The sequence below is a fragment of the Rutidosis leptorrhynchoides genome, chromosome 1 (genome assembly GCF_046630445.1).
Source record: "Rutidosis leptorrhynchoides isolate AG116_Rl617_1_P2 chromosome 1, CSIRO_AGI_Rlap_v1, whole genome shotgun sequence".
Lineage (NCBI taxonomy): Eukaryota > Viridiplantae > Streptophyta > Magnoliopsida > Asterales > Asteraceae > Rutidosis > Rutidosis leptorrhynchoides.
The window spans coordinates 616001340-616015931 of NC_092333.1; the positions used below are offsets into that span (position 1 = coordinate 616001340).

Genomic DNA, 14592 nt, shown 5'->3' on the forward strand with positions numbered 1-14592 from the left:
TTTATTACTCTAGTACATTATTATTTTGTTATTGTTTATTATTAAGACTAGTTTGATGATTTTGATTATTATTATTATTATTATTATTATTATTATTATTATTATTATTAGTAGTAGTAGTAGTAGTGGTGGTGGTGGTGGTGGTGGTGGTGGTGGTGGTGGTGGTGGTGGTGGTGGTGGTGGTGGTGGTGGTGGTGGTGGTGGTGGTGGTGGTGGTGGTGGTGGTCAGTTCGTCTTTACAACACTTTTACATTGAATCATCATGTTTCATGTATTACAAGCAACGACAATATACTGCTACTGTACATGATTACCTCTACATTTGTTGTTGTTGACTGAAGAAACTGTTAGGTGCTTATGGTTGAAGTAGGGAAAAATCCTTTACAACTTTGATTTGAATGTTGATAAAATAAAAAATAAAAAAAATACATGAAGCTTGTTTTTGTTAATTTTTATGTTAATAGTTGTGTTAGTATACATATTACATATTACATATACATACATATATACATAATAAGGTAAAATTGTTTGAATTGATGATGGAAAGTAATTTTAGTTTGTTGTGGTTGATGGTGAAACAGGAAAAACCCTCAACTTCCATTTGAAATTTGTTGAATATATATAAATATTTCTAATATATATATATATATATATATATATATATATATATATATATATTTTGTTTTTTTTTGTTTTAATAACAGAGACGACGATCGGTGCAGAATGACGTCTTACGCTCATATAGAGAACTAATTATAGCACATGATGTGCTGGCTGATACTCATGGCCTAGTTTTATGTCGTGGTAATCCCATCGTGTATGCTTCACATGGGATCCAGAATTGGCATTCCCCATTGGATATGTTTATTTGTGATCCTGCTGAAGACTTTTCGAAATATGGACAATCTATACAAGATTGGATTGGTGGACTCGCTTATGGGATTGGTGTACTCGCTCAGAAGGCATTTGAAACTTACCAAACACACTTGTCCATCTCCACATATATTCAACAAGGGAAGCTAAAAGGATCGATCCGTCTTGGCATTTGCTTGAAGAATATTAAGATTAAAGGATCACAGGATTTTGTTTTTGATATGATTTCCAAATTAGATGACGACAACATGTGCCAACCTCTTGTCTTCTTGGATTCACTGTTTACAAACCTAGAGAAATGTTTGCCAAGTTTCAAGGTTTCTTCTGGCGCACAAATTGATCTTCAGTCACTGGTTTTAGATTTTGACACTTTAAAAGAATTGGAAAAACATCAACTGTCATCACCACCAGTATGTGTTTTATTGGTGTTTCTTCTTATATGTATGTTGTATATAATTAATAATTAATAATGATTAATATAATAAATAAATAAATAATAAATAATAAATAATAATAATTAATAATAATAATAATAATAATAATAATAATAATAATACAAATTATTACTCTTTATTTACTATTACTATTATTATTATTATTATTATTATATTTATTATTTATTTATTTATTATTATTATTAATAATATAATAATAATTATTATTATTAACTATTTATTATTTATTACTATTTATTATTTATTATTATTTGTAGCTAATATATTTGCCTTATTTTAATTACGTCTCAGTATGGCTACAAAGATGCAATCGCTGAAATTGGAAAAGCAACACGGATCCTGACTAAATATCATGGCCTAAAATGTTGTCGAGTTTGGACCACCCGCAGTGTTAACGGTCGTCCTGACTTTAGAATGGGAACTAAGAAGGGTACAGATCAGTGCTATGCCTATCACATAAACATGAGGAATATTTACACTGGAGATATTGAGTATTCATGTGAGTTTTATTATTTTAAAAAAATCGAAAAAATCAATGAATTATATGATTCACTCAGCACTATGGTTTTAAATTATTTGATACTATGGGTCCGAATGCTGACAGTAAAGCATGGGTAGATAAATTGTCACCGTTGGTATGCGTTTTCCTCTCTCAAATCTATCCATTTCTTCTTATGTATATATAATAACAATAATAATAATAATAATAATAATAATAATAATAATAATAATAATAATAATAATATTTATAATAATAAATAAATAAATAAATAATAATTATTATAACTTTTTTATTTTATTTATTTATTACTAATTAATTTGCATCTAATATATATTTGCTTTGTTTATATCAAGTATGAGGATAATGATGGTCTCAAACTTGCATTTGTTGAAATTCAAAAAGCAATATCGATCGTGACTGTAGATCAGGGCCTAACTTTTTGTGAAGTTTGGACCCACCACCATAGTTATAAGGGTCTGGATCCACCGTACTTTTCCACGGGCGCTAGGAATCCTAAAGATGTTGGCATTCACATACCCATTAGGAATACTAACACTGTAGATCTTGATTATGCGTTTCAGTTCTTCTTCTCATCAGTCATCTTAACACAAAACTTTTGTGAAACCTTTGATTCAGTCTTATTAACACTTGCTGATCATGTGCCAAGTTTTAAGCTTTCTTCTGGCCCACAATTTGATCATCTGGTTCTACAGGCTGGCAGTGTTATAGCATCGGTAGATCAATTGTCACCGTTAGTGGTATGTGTTTTCGTCTCTCAAATCTATCCATTTCTTCTTAATAAATTATTATTATTATTATTAAGATTATTATAACTATTTTTTATTTTGCAGCTAATAATATATTTTGCTTTGTTTTGATAACAGAAGATGATTAAGTGTTCATCCGTCTCGGCCTCAGTACAATTTGCAAATCTGAAGACGGAATTCTCTCAATTTTTTCATCCGGTTTCTTCCAAGAATGATATTGATATTGATTACAGGCTGACCTACTACTCATCATCTCAGTTCACTCGACCATTATGGATCTAGCTAGAAAGCGATCAAGACTTGAAGATGTGCATTAGTCATTGCAAAAGCAAAAAAATCACTCAACTTCCAATCCGTGTTGTACAATGTCACACCTCAATTCAAGGATTCCACCCAAGAGTAGCACGCCACGCTGCACTTGTGATTTCCCCTGATGAAGCTTGATATCGGCCAGCCTATGCCTCCACAATCTTCTATATTACGAGTATTTATTTAGGGATATGTTTAATATTATTATTATTACTTACTTACTTACTGTACTTGGGGCTTTTAACAGCTGCTGCTGACTCTGTTTCATGAGATTTCAGGTCATTATATTTTCATCTTATACTACTAACTTTTTTTTTTTTTTTGGATTGCTTAAGGTTTGTTTAGGAACCTACATGTTTGTTTGATTCCTAACTCCTAAGCATACATTGCAGTTTGGCGTCCTATATATATATATATATATATATATATATATATATATATATATATATATATATATATATATATATATTATTAGAAAAAGTTGTTTTTGTAGCTATTAACTTGATAGACAATTAGTTCACCTACTAATAAAGGTAATTGAAAAAAGCAACTCTATTTTCTAAAAACTCATTTAAAAGTATCCATGAACATAACAATCAACCTCTATAAGAAACTGAACTCAACAATTATTTAACTACCCAAAAATTTAGCACGGTCATCGTTGCACAAAACTTTAGCATGCTAACATTAAAAAAGTCTCAAAAGACCCACTCGCAACATCGTTGTACATAACTTTAGCATGCTAACATTAAAATATTCTCAAAAGACGAGGCAAAACTTCTTACCATCAGCTACCTATTTATAACTTTGACCAAAAGTAAATTGTCATGTAACCCCGTTGACTTTTACAACTACATCCATGGACCATAATTCAACACTCTCATTTTGTCAATGCATTTTGCGATTCTTGTTTTCTTTCTTTTTTCATAACCAACAATGTCAATGACCCACTATAAAATTAAACTTGGTGAGTTAGCGTCATCCTATTAATTGTTCACACTGAAACAAATAAAATGATCAAGTATTCTGATTTAAATGTGAAATCCTCACCGAAAGAAGTCTGGTTTTCAACTGGTAAAAGAAAGAATGGTGTCAAACTCAATCACAATTAGAGTCTCACTATAAACAATGATCACAATCACAATTAGATATTGGAACTCCATCTGTCGATGATTGATTTTGAACGCTGACATATCTCTTCCGTCCTTTTTTATTTTGAAGATTGAAATGTTGTGTTCTGTACATGTACATTCGGGAATGTAATTAGTGGTGGAGTAACTTTCAATTTTCACCGAAGACCATGTATAAATAAAATTGGGCCAAAATAATAAGTTAACTGACTACAGGAATTAAATTAGGCCCAAATAACGAAAAAAAGAAAAGAAAGAAAAAAAATAAAATACTGGCTAAAATAGAGTAAACCAACAAAAAAAACATTGGTGCCAAAATATCTACCAACAGAAATAGAAAGCATAACTTTGTTGTAGGTAGGGCAAATTAGAAGTTAGGGTTGTTATCTTACGGAGACGGCTCATCATCAGATCAGATAATTACAAGAAGGAAAAAAAGGTATCTCTTAAATCCATGGAATCGAAATCTTAGTTACTACGCCATCAATCAATAAATCGTTGAAAGTAAGTTAGGGTTTTTTTCTCTTGTTGGCAGCAGACGATCGATACTCGATACGATGGAGATGCGGAATGGGAAGGTGTATCAAAATTTAAAGGAAGAGGAATTATTTGTATGTGTTTTCTTCTCTATCTCAGATAGATCCATCCATCCATTCATCGAATCAAAATCCCTTATTTATTTATTACTGTACTACATTATTATTATGTTATTGTTTATTATTAAGATATTAAGACTAGTTTGATGATTTTGATTATCATTATTATTATTAGTCAGTTCGTCTTTACAACACTTTTACATTGAATCATCATGTTTCATGTATTACAAGCAAGCGTGCGTGCGTGCGTGCGTTAGTTGGGGACGACAATATACTGCTACTGTACATGATTACCTCTACATTTGTTGTTGTTGACTGAAGAAACTGTTAGGTGCTTATGGTTGAAGTAGGGAAAAATCCTTTACAACTTTGATTTGAATGTTGATAAAATAAAAAAAATACATGAAGCTTGTTGTTGTTAATTTTTATGTTAATAGTTGTGTTAGTATACATATTACATATTACATATACATACATTTATACATAATAAGGTAAAATTGTTTGAATTGATGATGGAAAGTAATTTTACTTTGTTGTGGTTGATGCTGAAACAGGAAAAACCCTTTAACTTCCATTTGAAATTTGTTGAATATATATATAAATATTTCTAATATTTTTTATTTATTTATTAATAACAGAGACGGCAATCGGCGCAGAATGACGTCTTACGCTCATTTAGAGAAGTAATTCGAGCAAATTCTATAATGGTTAAATCTCATGGCCTAGTTTTCTGTCGTGGTGATCCCATCGTTTATGCTTCACATGGGATCGAGAATTGGGATTCCGCATTGGATATGTATATTTGTGATCCTAATGAAGACTTTTCGAAATATGGACAATCTATACGAGATTGGATTGGTGGACTCGCTTATGGGATTGGTGTACTTGCTCAGAAGGCATTTGAAACTTACAAAACACATTTGTCCATCTCCACATATATTCAAGAAGGGAAGCTAAAAGGATCGATCCGTCTTGGCATTTGCTTGAAGAATATTAAGATTATTGGATCACAGGATTTTGTTTTTGGTATGATTTTCAAATTAGATGACGACAACATGTGCCAACCTCTTGTCTTCTTGGATTCACTGTTTACAAACCTAGAGAAATGTTTGCCAAGTTTCAAGGTTTCTTCTGGCGCACAAATTGGTCTTCAGTCACTGGTTTTAGATTTTGACACTTTTAAAGCATTGGAAAAACATCAAATGTCATCACCACCAGTATGTGTTTTCTTCTCTCTCGAATATATCTGTGTTTCTTCTTATATGTATGTTGTATATAATTTATAATTATAATTAATAATGATTAATATAATAAATAAATAAATAAATAATAATAATAATACAAATTATTATTCTTTATTTACTATTGCTATTATTATTATTATTATTATTATTATTTATTTAATTATTATTATTTCAATTGTTTTAATTACGTCTCAGTATGGCTACAAAGATGCAATCGCTGAAATTGGAAAAGCAACGCGGATCCTGACTAAATATCATGGCCTAAAATGTTGTCGAGTTTGGACCACCCACAGTGTTAACGGTCGTCCTGACTTTAGAATGGGAACTAAGAAGGGTACAGATCAGTGCTATGCCTATCTCATAGACATGAGGAATATTTACACTGGAGATATTGAGTATTTATGTGAGTTGTATTATTTTAAAAAAATCGAAAAAATCAATAAATTATATGATTCACTCAGCACTTGTTTGCCAAGTTTTAAGCTTTGTTCTCCTCCAGAATTTGATACTCTGGGTCCGAATGCTGACAGTAAAGCATGGGTAGATAAATTGTCACCGTTGGTATGCGTTTTCCTCTCTCAAATCTATCCATTTCTTCTTATGTATATATAATAATAATATTTATAATAATAAATAAATAAATAAATAATTATTATTATAACTTTTTATTATTATTTATTTATTACTAATTAATTTGCATATAATATATATTTGCTTTGTTTATATCAAGTATGAGGATAATGATGGTCTCAAACTTGCATTTGTTGAAATTCAAAAAGCAATATCGATCCTGACTGTACATCGGGGCCTAACTTTTTGTCAAGTTTGGACCCACCACCATAGTTATAAGGGTCTGGATCCACCGTACTTTTCCACGGGCTCTAGGAATCCTAAAGATGTTGGCATTCACATACCCATGAGGAATACTAATACTGTAGATCTTGATTATGCGTTTAAGTTCTTCTTCTCATCAGTCATCTTAACACAAAACTTTTGTGAAACCTTTGATTCAGTCTTACTAACACTTGCTGATCATGTGCCAAGTTTTAAGCTTTCTTCTGGCCCACAATTTGATCATCTGGTTCTACAGGCTGGCAGTGTTATAGCATCGGTAGATCAATTGTCACCGTCGGTGGTATGCGTTTTCTTCTCTCAAATCTATCCATTTCTTCTTATGTATATAAATATAAATAATAATAATAATAATAATAATAATAATAATAATAATAATAATAATATCTATAATAATAATAATAATAATATCTATAATTATTGTTAATTATATAATAATAATAATAATAATAATAATAATAATAATAATAATAATAATAATAATAATAATAATAATAATAAATTATTATTATTACGATTATTATAATTATTTTTTATTTTAGCACGCTTGCCCCACACACACACACATATATATATATATATATATATATATATATATATATATATATATATATATATATATATATATATATATATATATAGGGTCATAATCAAGAGGGAGTCACTTTTTTTTGGGGGGAGGGGGAAGCAATTTTTTTTTTTATTTTTTTTATTTTTACGTTTTTTGAAAAAACTTTGTTCACGAACATTATAGATTAGATGAAAATATGAACATTTAAAAAAGACACTTTGTGATGAATGTCATTATTTTGGCGGGAAAACGCTCGAAGAAAAAAATAAAAACATTCAATGCATTGAATGTTTTGCTGTTGAGTTTATTTGCATCGTTTTGTTTTCATCTTGTGTGAAGTGTTTTTTTCGAATTTAGCCCGATTTAGAGTTTAGGGTTTTGGGTTTTTGGGTTTTTGGGTTTTCGGGTTTACTCCGTAAACCCTCAACCCAAAACCTCAAACCCTAAACCCTAAATTCTAAACCGTTCGTGTTAAAATATTCAATCTAAACCCTAATTTCTAAACCCTAAACCCTAATTTCTAAACCCAAAACCCTAATGTCTAAACCCTAACAGCTAAACCCTAATTTATAAACCCAAAACCCTAATTTCTAAACCCTAACAGCTAAACCCTAATTTATAACCCCTAATTTCTAAACCCTAATTTCTAACCCCTTAAAAAAAAACTCAGCAGGAAAACATTCAATGCATTGAATGTTTTTATTTTTTTTCTTTGAGCGTTTTCCCGCCAAAATAATGACATTCATCACAAAGTGTCTTTTTTTAAATGTTCATATTTTCATCTAATCTATAATGTTCGTGAACAAAGTTTTTTCAAAAAACGAAAAAAAATTACTTCCCCCACTTTCCCCCAAAAAAGTGCTTCCCTCTTGATTATATATATATATATATATATATATATATATATATATATATATATATACATATACATACATATACATATATATTTGCTTTGTTTTGATAACAGAAGATTAAATATTCATCCGTCTCGGCCTCAGTAAAATTTGCAAATCTGAAGACGGAATTCTCTCAATTGTTTCATCCGGTTTCTTCCAAGAATGGTATTGATATTGATTACAGGCTGACCTACTACTCATTTCAGTTCACTCGACCATTATGGATCCAGCTAGAAAACGATCAAGATTTGAAGATGTGCATTAGTCATTGCAAAAGCAAAAAAATCACTCAACTTCCAATCCGTGTTGTACAATGTCACACCTCAATTCAAGGATTCCACCCAAGAGCAGCACGCCACGCGGCACTTGTGATTTCCCTTGATGAAGCTTGATATTGGCCAGCCTATGCCTCCACAATCTTCTATATTATTTATTTAGGGATATGTTTAATATTATTGTTATTACTTACTGTATTTGGTGCTTTTAACAGCAGCAGCTGACTCTGTTTCATGAGATTTCAGGTCATTATATTTTCATCTTATACTACAATTTTATTGTATTTTAATTTTTTTTTTATTTTTTTATTTTTTTTATTTTTTATTTTGGATTGCTTAAGGTTTGTTTAAGAACCTACATGTTTGTTTGATTCCTAACTCCTAAGCATACATTGCAGTGCTATTAACTTGATAGACAATTAGTTCACATACTATAACCCGTTCATCTCTTGCATTTGTATAACCCGCCCCCAAAGCTTCCATAGCATCTTTATTCATCTTTTTTCAAAACAATTACGGTACAGAGTTTAACAATTCAACCATAGTTTAGTGGTTTGTGGTTCTAATATAAGATTTAAAAATCATTAGAATTAGCATCATATTGTATGTGATAATGAAAAATGTCGGTAATGATTATTGGATAACTCTGTTAGACTGCTTATACGTGAATAAAAATACTAACATCTTCGGATAATCAAAACAAGAAAAATTATATCCTTTTACACAGAATTTGGTATTGGCTCCCAAAATTTAATACTGAACTTGAAGAAAAATTATATCCATTTACCCTTTTACACAGAATTTGGTATTGGCTCCCAAAATTTAATACTTAACATCAAGTTCAACGATGTTACACTCCCCAGCCCACCCATCTGGTTCCCACCCACCCAAGTATTCAAATAAAGCTTTTTAACACACTCCCAAAACATAGAATATAATAACAATAAAATAGTTCCATAAAGACTGCTAAAAAGTTTCAATTATTATAAACACTTCTCTCCAATTTCATATGAATACTTGTCTCACAGTTGGCCTTGCCCACCACTCCAATGTGGAAAAAAACAAAAATCGAATAAATCCAACTATTTTCCTGGAAACCACATTAAATTAAAGAAATATAAAGATTTATTTGATACTAACTTCCAAAACCATCACACACCACTTGTATGCAATCTACTTGAACCCCTTGACTCTGAGTAACAAACTGTGTGTATTGATTTTTCTTGAGTAACACAATATACACAAAAATGGAAGGAGGGATTAACACACCACTTGTGGGTCAAGAATCAGAATCTAGGCACAAATCTTATAGCAAAGATGAAATATTGTGTGAGATTAAGAAACAAATTTACTTGGCAGGACCTTTAATGGCTGTAAATCTATTAGTTTGTGGTTTATCAATGATTTCTGTTATGTTTGTTGGTCATTTGGGTGAGCTTGCTCTTTCTGGTGCTTCAATGGCTACTTCTTTTGCTTCTGTAACTGGTACAAGTTTGATGGTTAGTCAATTTTTTTACCAACTAGTCATCTTTCATATCCTGTTTTCCCCTGTTTTCCTCTGTTTTCCCCTGTTTAGTTATACAATATGATATGAAGTTTTATTTTTGTTTTAATGGTGAATAGATTGGGATGGGAAGTGCATTAGATACATTTTGTGGACAGTCTTTTGGTGCAAAACAATATCATATGCTAGGAATTCATAAGCAAAGAGCCATGATTGTTCTTTTATCTGCAAGCATACCACTTGCTTTTATTTGGTACAATGCAGGAAACTTGTTAGTTTTTTTAGGACAAGATCCTGAAATTTCAGCTGAAGCAGGGCACTATGCAAGATTCATGATTCCTAGTCTTTTCGCAAACGCGTTACTTCAATGTCATGTTAGATTCTTACAATCTCAGAATAATGTGGTTCCGATGATGATAAGTACTGGGGTTACAACTTTACTTCATATATTAGTTTGTTGGATTATGGTGTTTAAATCTGGGCTTGGTAGTAGAGGTGCAGCATTGGCTAATGCAGTTTCTCTATGGATTAATGTTCTGTTGTTGGCCGTTTATGTTCGAGTTGCTCCTTCGTGTAAAAAGACTTGGACTGGCTTCTCAAAAGAGGCGTTTCATAACATTCCGACCTTTTTAAAACTTGCAATTCCTTCTGCAGTTATGGTTTGGTAATTGTCAAGATTACTTTTTCATGAACCTTTTGTTTTTGAATCAGTTTTTTTTTTTTTTGAATCATGAGTTTTATGTGCATATCTGAACAGTTTGGAGATATGGTCGTTTGAAATGATGGTGTTACTATCTGGTCTTCTTCCTAATCCACAGCTAGAAACCTCAGTTCTTTCAATAAGGTTGGTGCTCAAAGCAAAAATTAGACCTTTTTAGTATTTATTTTCTGCATTTTATGATCTTAATATGGCTAATAACACATGCTAATTTCAGCCTGAATACATGCTCAATGATTTACATGATTCCTCTTGGTCTAAGCAGCGCCACAAGGTGAGTTCGCATGCTTTTTTAGTACTCTTATACAATATTCTTTCCTTACATTACTTCTATATTTTGGCAGCGTACGGGTGTCAAATGAATTAGGAGCTGGAAGGGCACAAGCAGCACGTTTAGCAATACGTGTTTCCATGCTTATTGTAGTAACTGAAGGCATTTTTGGTGCATTAATATTGATTTTAGGCAGAAAATTATGGGGATATTGTTATAGTAATGAAGAAGAAGTAGTGAGTTACATTGCACAAATGATGCTGCTTCTTGCAGGAGGTCATGTCATTGATGGCTTCCAATCTGTACTTTCAGGTGACAAACAATCACAACTATTATCTAAAATTGTATATTTTTAGCATGATTTCATATGTACTTATTATATACAATTTGGTCATAATTGGTAGGGGCCGTTAGAGGAAGTGGACGACAAAAAGTTGGTGCGATTGTGAACTTAGGAGCATATTATCTTATTGGAATTCCTTTGGCGATCTTATTCGCTTTCGTATTTCATATGGGAGGAAAGGTAACAACTTTTCCCTTCAATTAATCCACTTTTTTTAATGACCATATTATGTAATGTAACTCTTGTTTAATATGCAGGGATTATGGTTTGGGATCATTGCAGCATTATCTGCTCAAGCGTTGTTTCTTTTGATTTTGACGTTATGCACCAACTGGGACAAGGAAGTACGTTGTCATCCTTATTTTTTTTTTTTTTTTTGGGTAAGCGAGGAAACCCTCCTATGAACGGGCACATTGGCTCCCCCATAGAAGGTAAAACCTCGGATAATCAAGCCCCCCGAGCGCGAGACCTGATACCGGGTGAATTGCGCATTATGCGCACCCTCTAGTCACACTCCATTTTTGAACAATTTGGCATAGCCAGGAATTGAACCCGGGTGGTGTGCTTCATTGGGCAACTCGGTGGCAACTCAGGCAAGCCTGAATGGTTAACTATACAAATAATGTGATTACGTATATACAAAAGGCTAAACTATCTTATTGAACTAAGTGTTGTGTTTTCGTGTAGGCAAAGAAGGCTAATCAAAGAGTGCATGAGTCTATGACCCAACATGACGTATCATAGTGACAAATGTTTTGGATGATAACAAAGGACTAGTAAATCTTTGGTTGGAAAACAAAAAACTATGTAATGGAAGATCAACATATTTGGGTATGATCAAATACGAAACACGTTTCTGTTTTGTAGTTCGAGTATGCAGTAGTAACTTAGATGGTTCTGCAGTTGGATTTATGTTGCTGTTTCTATTTTCTTATTCATGTTCGAGACTGAATGATTTAATATGTTGTATTGTACAATGCAACTTTTAATGAAACAAGTAAAAATCATATTTAAAAATTGGTTTGAGAAATTCAAATTTTAATCAACAGAATGGGCCTTAGCAATTGTGTATAAAGTGATGTATCTTGTTTATAGAACATGATAAAAAAATTGGGCAGTTCAAAAATACTGGTAGCATTATATTAGTGAATCATGTTCTCGTTAGATAACACAAAGAAACTCGGAAACAGCTTTTCAAAAAAAAAAAATAATAATAAATAAATAAAAAAGAAACTCGGAAACATACGCCGCCTAGTACATTGCTACAACGTTTTAGACCAACTATGTCAAGGGAATTGAAGGGATAAAAACTGTTTCAAAAAAAAATAAAAAAAAATGGTAGTTATGCTCCAGCATACAAGCTAGGTTTGAATAAAAATGAGTAGTAAAAAATGTAGAGTAGTAATTTATGCATTTTGGGTAGCTACCACATTGGACTTTGTACTCGGGTTGGATACCTGACAAAGTCACTGCACCCTGTGTCCCTGTTATTTTTTAACACAAGTTGAATCAGTTTGTTTATATTTTCACCAAAATTTCACGTAAAAAGTTTTAATATATATTATATTTTATATCTTATCTTATATTCAATTATAATAAAAGAAACAATAAGAAATGATTGCATAATATATCGGAAGTGTTGGAAATTTAGTGTAATTGAGGGATTTAATCTACACTTGTAAACGGGTTAGGAGGTACGGAGTGTACACTCATTAAGTGATAGATTGCCCGGACCCGAAAGTGATTTTCCATTATCGCAAATTTGAGTGATTACGGAAGTATTATTCCTGCACTAGGTGAAACATCTCCATCGTAGAAATAAAACAAACAACTTTATGTAAAGGATTTGTTTTAGATTTGAAAACGATTTCCTAGATTTGGTTGTTGGAAATAAAACAAACAACTTTATGTAAAGGATTTGTTTTAGATTTGAAAACGATTTTCTTGATTTGGTTGTTGGAAATAAAACAAACAACTTTATGTAAAGGATTTGTTTAGATTTGAAAACGATTTCCTTGATTTGGTTGTTGAAAATAAAACAAACAACTTTATGTAAAGGATTTGTTTTAGATTTGAAAACGAAATTAGTTAGTGAAACATCTCCATCGTGGAATAATACTTATTTTTGGGTGCCTATAAATAAGGACTATCATTTATGAGAATAAGATATACGAAAAACACATTAATACTCTTATGCAAAAGAGTTCTTGTTTACTGCCAATAACAAGAACTAATCTCTGTCTTATCCCAAAGTGATATTCGTGTAACCCAGGCAATAAGGGTCGAATAATTACTTTCGGAAAGTGATACCACGATTCAGTGATTTATCCGGCTATCGATTATTTTACCTTACACGAAATTTCAATAAAACCTCCAACAATCGAAAGTAATTATTCGTTATAATCGATGGCGGCTACGATGAAACACATGACGGCGAATTTCTTCAAACTTGATAAGTTTGAGGGAATTGATTTTAGGAGATGGCAAAAGAAGATGCACTTCTTTCTGAGCAGCATGAGTGTGGTGTACGTACTCAGCACACCAATTCCTGAAGATCATGGTGATGATGTCACTATTAAACAAATTCGGAAAAGGTGCAAGTGGGAGAACGATGACTACATCGCTAGAGGTTTAATCCTCAATGGTATGGCTGATTCCCTTTTTGATATTTACCTAAATGTTGAATCTTCTAAAGAACTATGGGACTGTTTAGAAACCAAGTATATGTCTGAGGATGCTTCTAGTAAAAAGTTCCTTGTGAGTAATTTTAATAATTACAAGATGGTCGATTCTAGACCGGTCTTGGAACAATACAATGAGCTCATTCGTATACTTGGTCAATTCACACAACATAAGATGAACATGGATGAGTCTATTCAAGTCTCAAGCATAATTGATAAACTACCTCCATCTTGGAAAGAATTTAAACATTCTTTGAAACATAAGAAGGAGGAGTTAACTCTTGTTGAGTTGGGTAGTCATCTGCGTATTGAGGAATCCCTCAGGTTGCAGGATAATGACAAGCCAAAGAGCAACGAAGTTGCTGGTACGTCTGTTGTCAATATGGTGGAACATAAAAAGTTCACTAGTAATAATGACAAAAAGGGCAAACGTAAACATCAAGGTTATAACAAGGCTAATCCGAACAAGAAGTCTAAATTGACTTGTTGGAAGTGTGGTAAAACTGGACACATGAAAAAGGATTGCAAGGTTATTTTTGGTAATAATAATGCCAAAGGATCTAGCACAAGCGGTTCGGGAAATGGTTTAAACAACCACAACTCGA

At 31.9% G+C, this 14592-nt stretch overlaps 2 protein-coding genes across 2 annotated transcripts; both read left to right on the top strand.

Annotated features, from left to right (window-relative positions):
- Positions 1-814: 814 nt before the first annotated feature.
- Positions 815-3161, top strand: LOC139885359 (uncharacterized). The gene is made up of 4 exons (XM_071869253.1): positions 815-1283; positions 1620-1827; positions 2467-2588; positions 2715-3161. Exons 1-4 carry the CDS (start codon positions 861-863, stop codon positions 2877-2879), a joined length of 918 nt encoding a protein of 305 aa, XP_071725354.1. The 5' UTR covers positions 815-860; the 3' UTR covers positions 2880-3161.
- A 6357-nt stretch (positions 3162-9518) lies between these two features.
- LOC139885375 (protein DETOXIFICATION 16-like) lies at positions 9519-12323 on the top strand. The gene is made up of 8 exons (XM_071869254.1): positions 9519-9969; positions 10094-10638; positions 10732-10818; positions 10910-10966; positions 11037-11275; positions 11368-11486; positions 11564-11650; positions 11994-12323. The coding sequence occupies exons 1-8, from the start codon at positions 9718-9720 to the stop codon at positions 12048-12050; spliced, it is 1443 nt and encodes a 480-aa protein (XP_071725355.1). The 5' UTR covers positions 9519-9717; the 3' UTR covers positions 12051-12323.
- Positions 12324-14592: the final 2269 nt, after the last annotated feature.

Excerpts from the sequence above, each read along its gene's own strand:
- LOC139885359 (XM_071869253.1), top strand. The coding sequence starts at position 861 with ATGTTTATTTGTGATCCTGCTGAAGACTTTTCGAAATATGGACAATCT. Across the intron at positions 1,284-1,619 it reads ATCAACTGTCATCACCACCA|TATGGCTACAAAGATGCAAT; the intron begins GTATGTGTTTTA and ends ATTACGTCTCAG. Across the intron at positions 1,828-2,466 it reads TGGAGATATTGAGTATTCAT|TCTTATTAACACTTGCTGAT; the intron begins GTGAGTTTTATT and ends CCTTTGATTCAG.
- LOC139885375 (XM_071869254.1), top strand. The coding sequence starts at position 9,718 with ATGGAAGGAGGGATTAACACACCACTTGTGGGTCAAGAATCAGAATCT. Across the intron at positions 9,970-10,093 it reads TAACTGGTACAAGTTTGATG|ATTGGGATGGGAAGTGCATT; the intron begins GTTAGTCAATTT and ends AATGGTGAATAG. Across the intron at positions 10,819-10,909 it reads ACCTCAGTTCTTTCAATAAG|CCTGAATACATGCTCAATGA; the intron begins GTTGGTGCTCAA and ends TGCTAATTTCAG.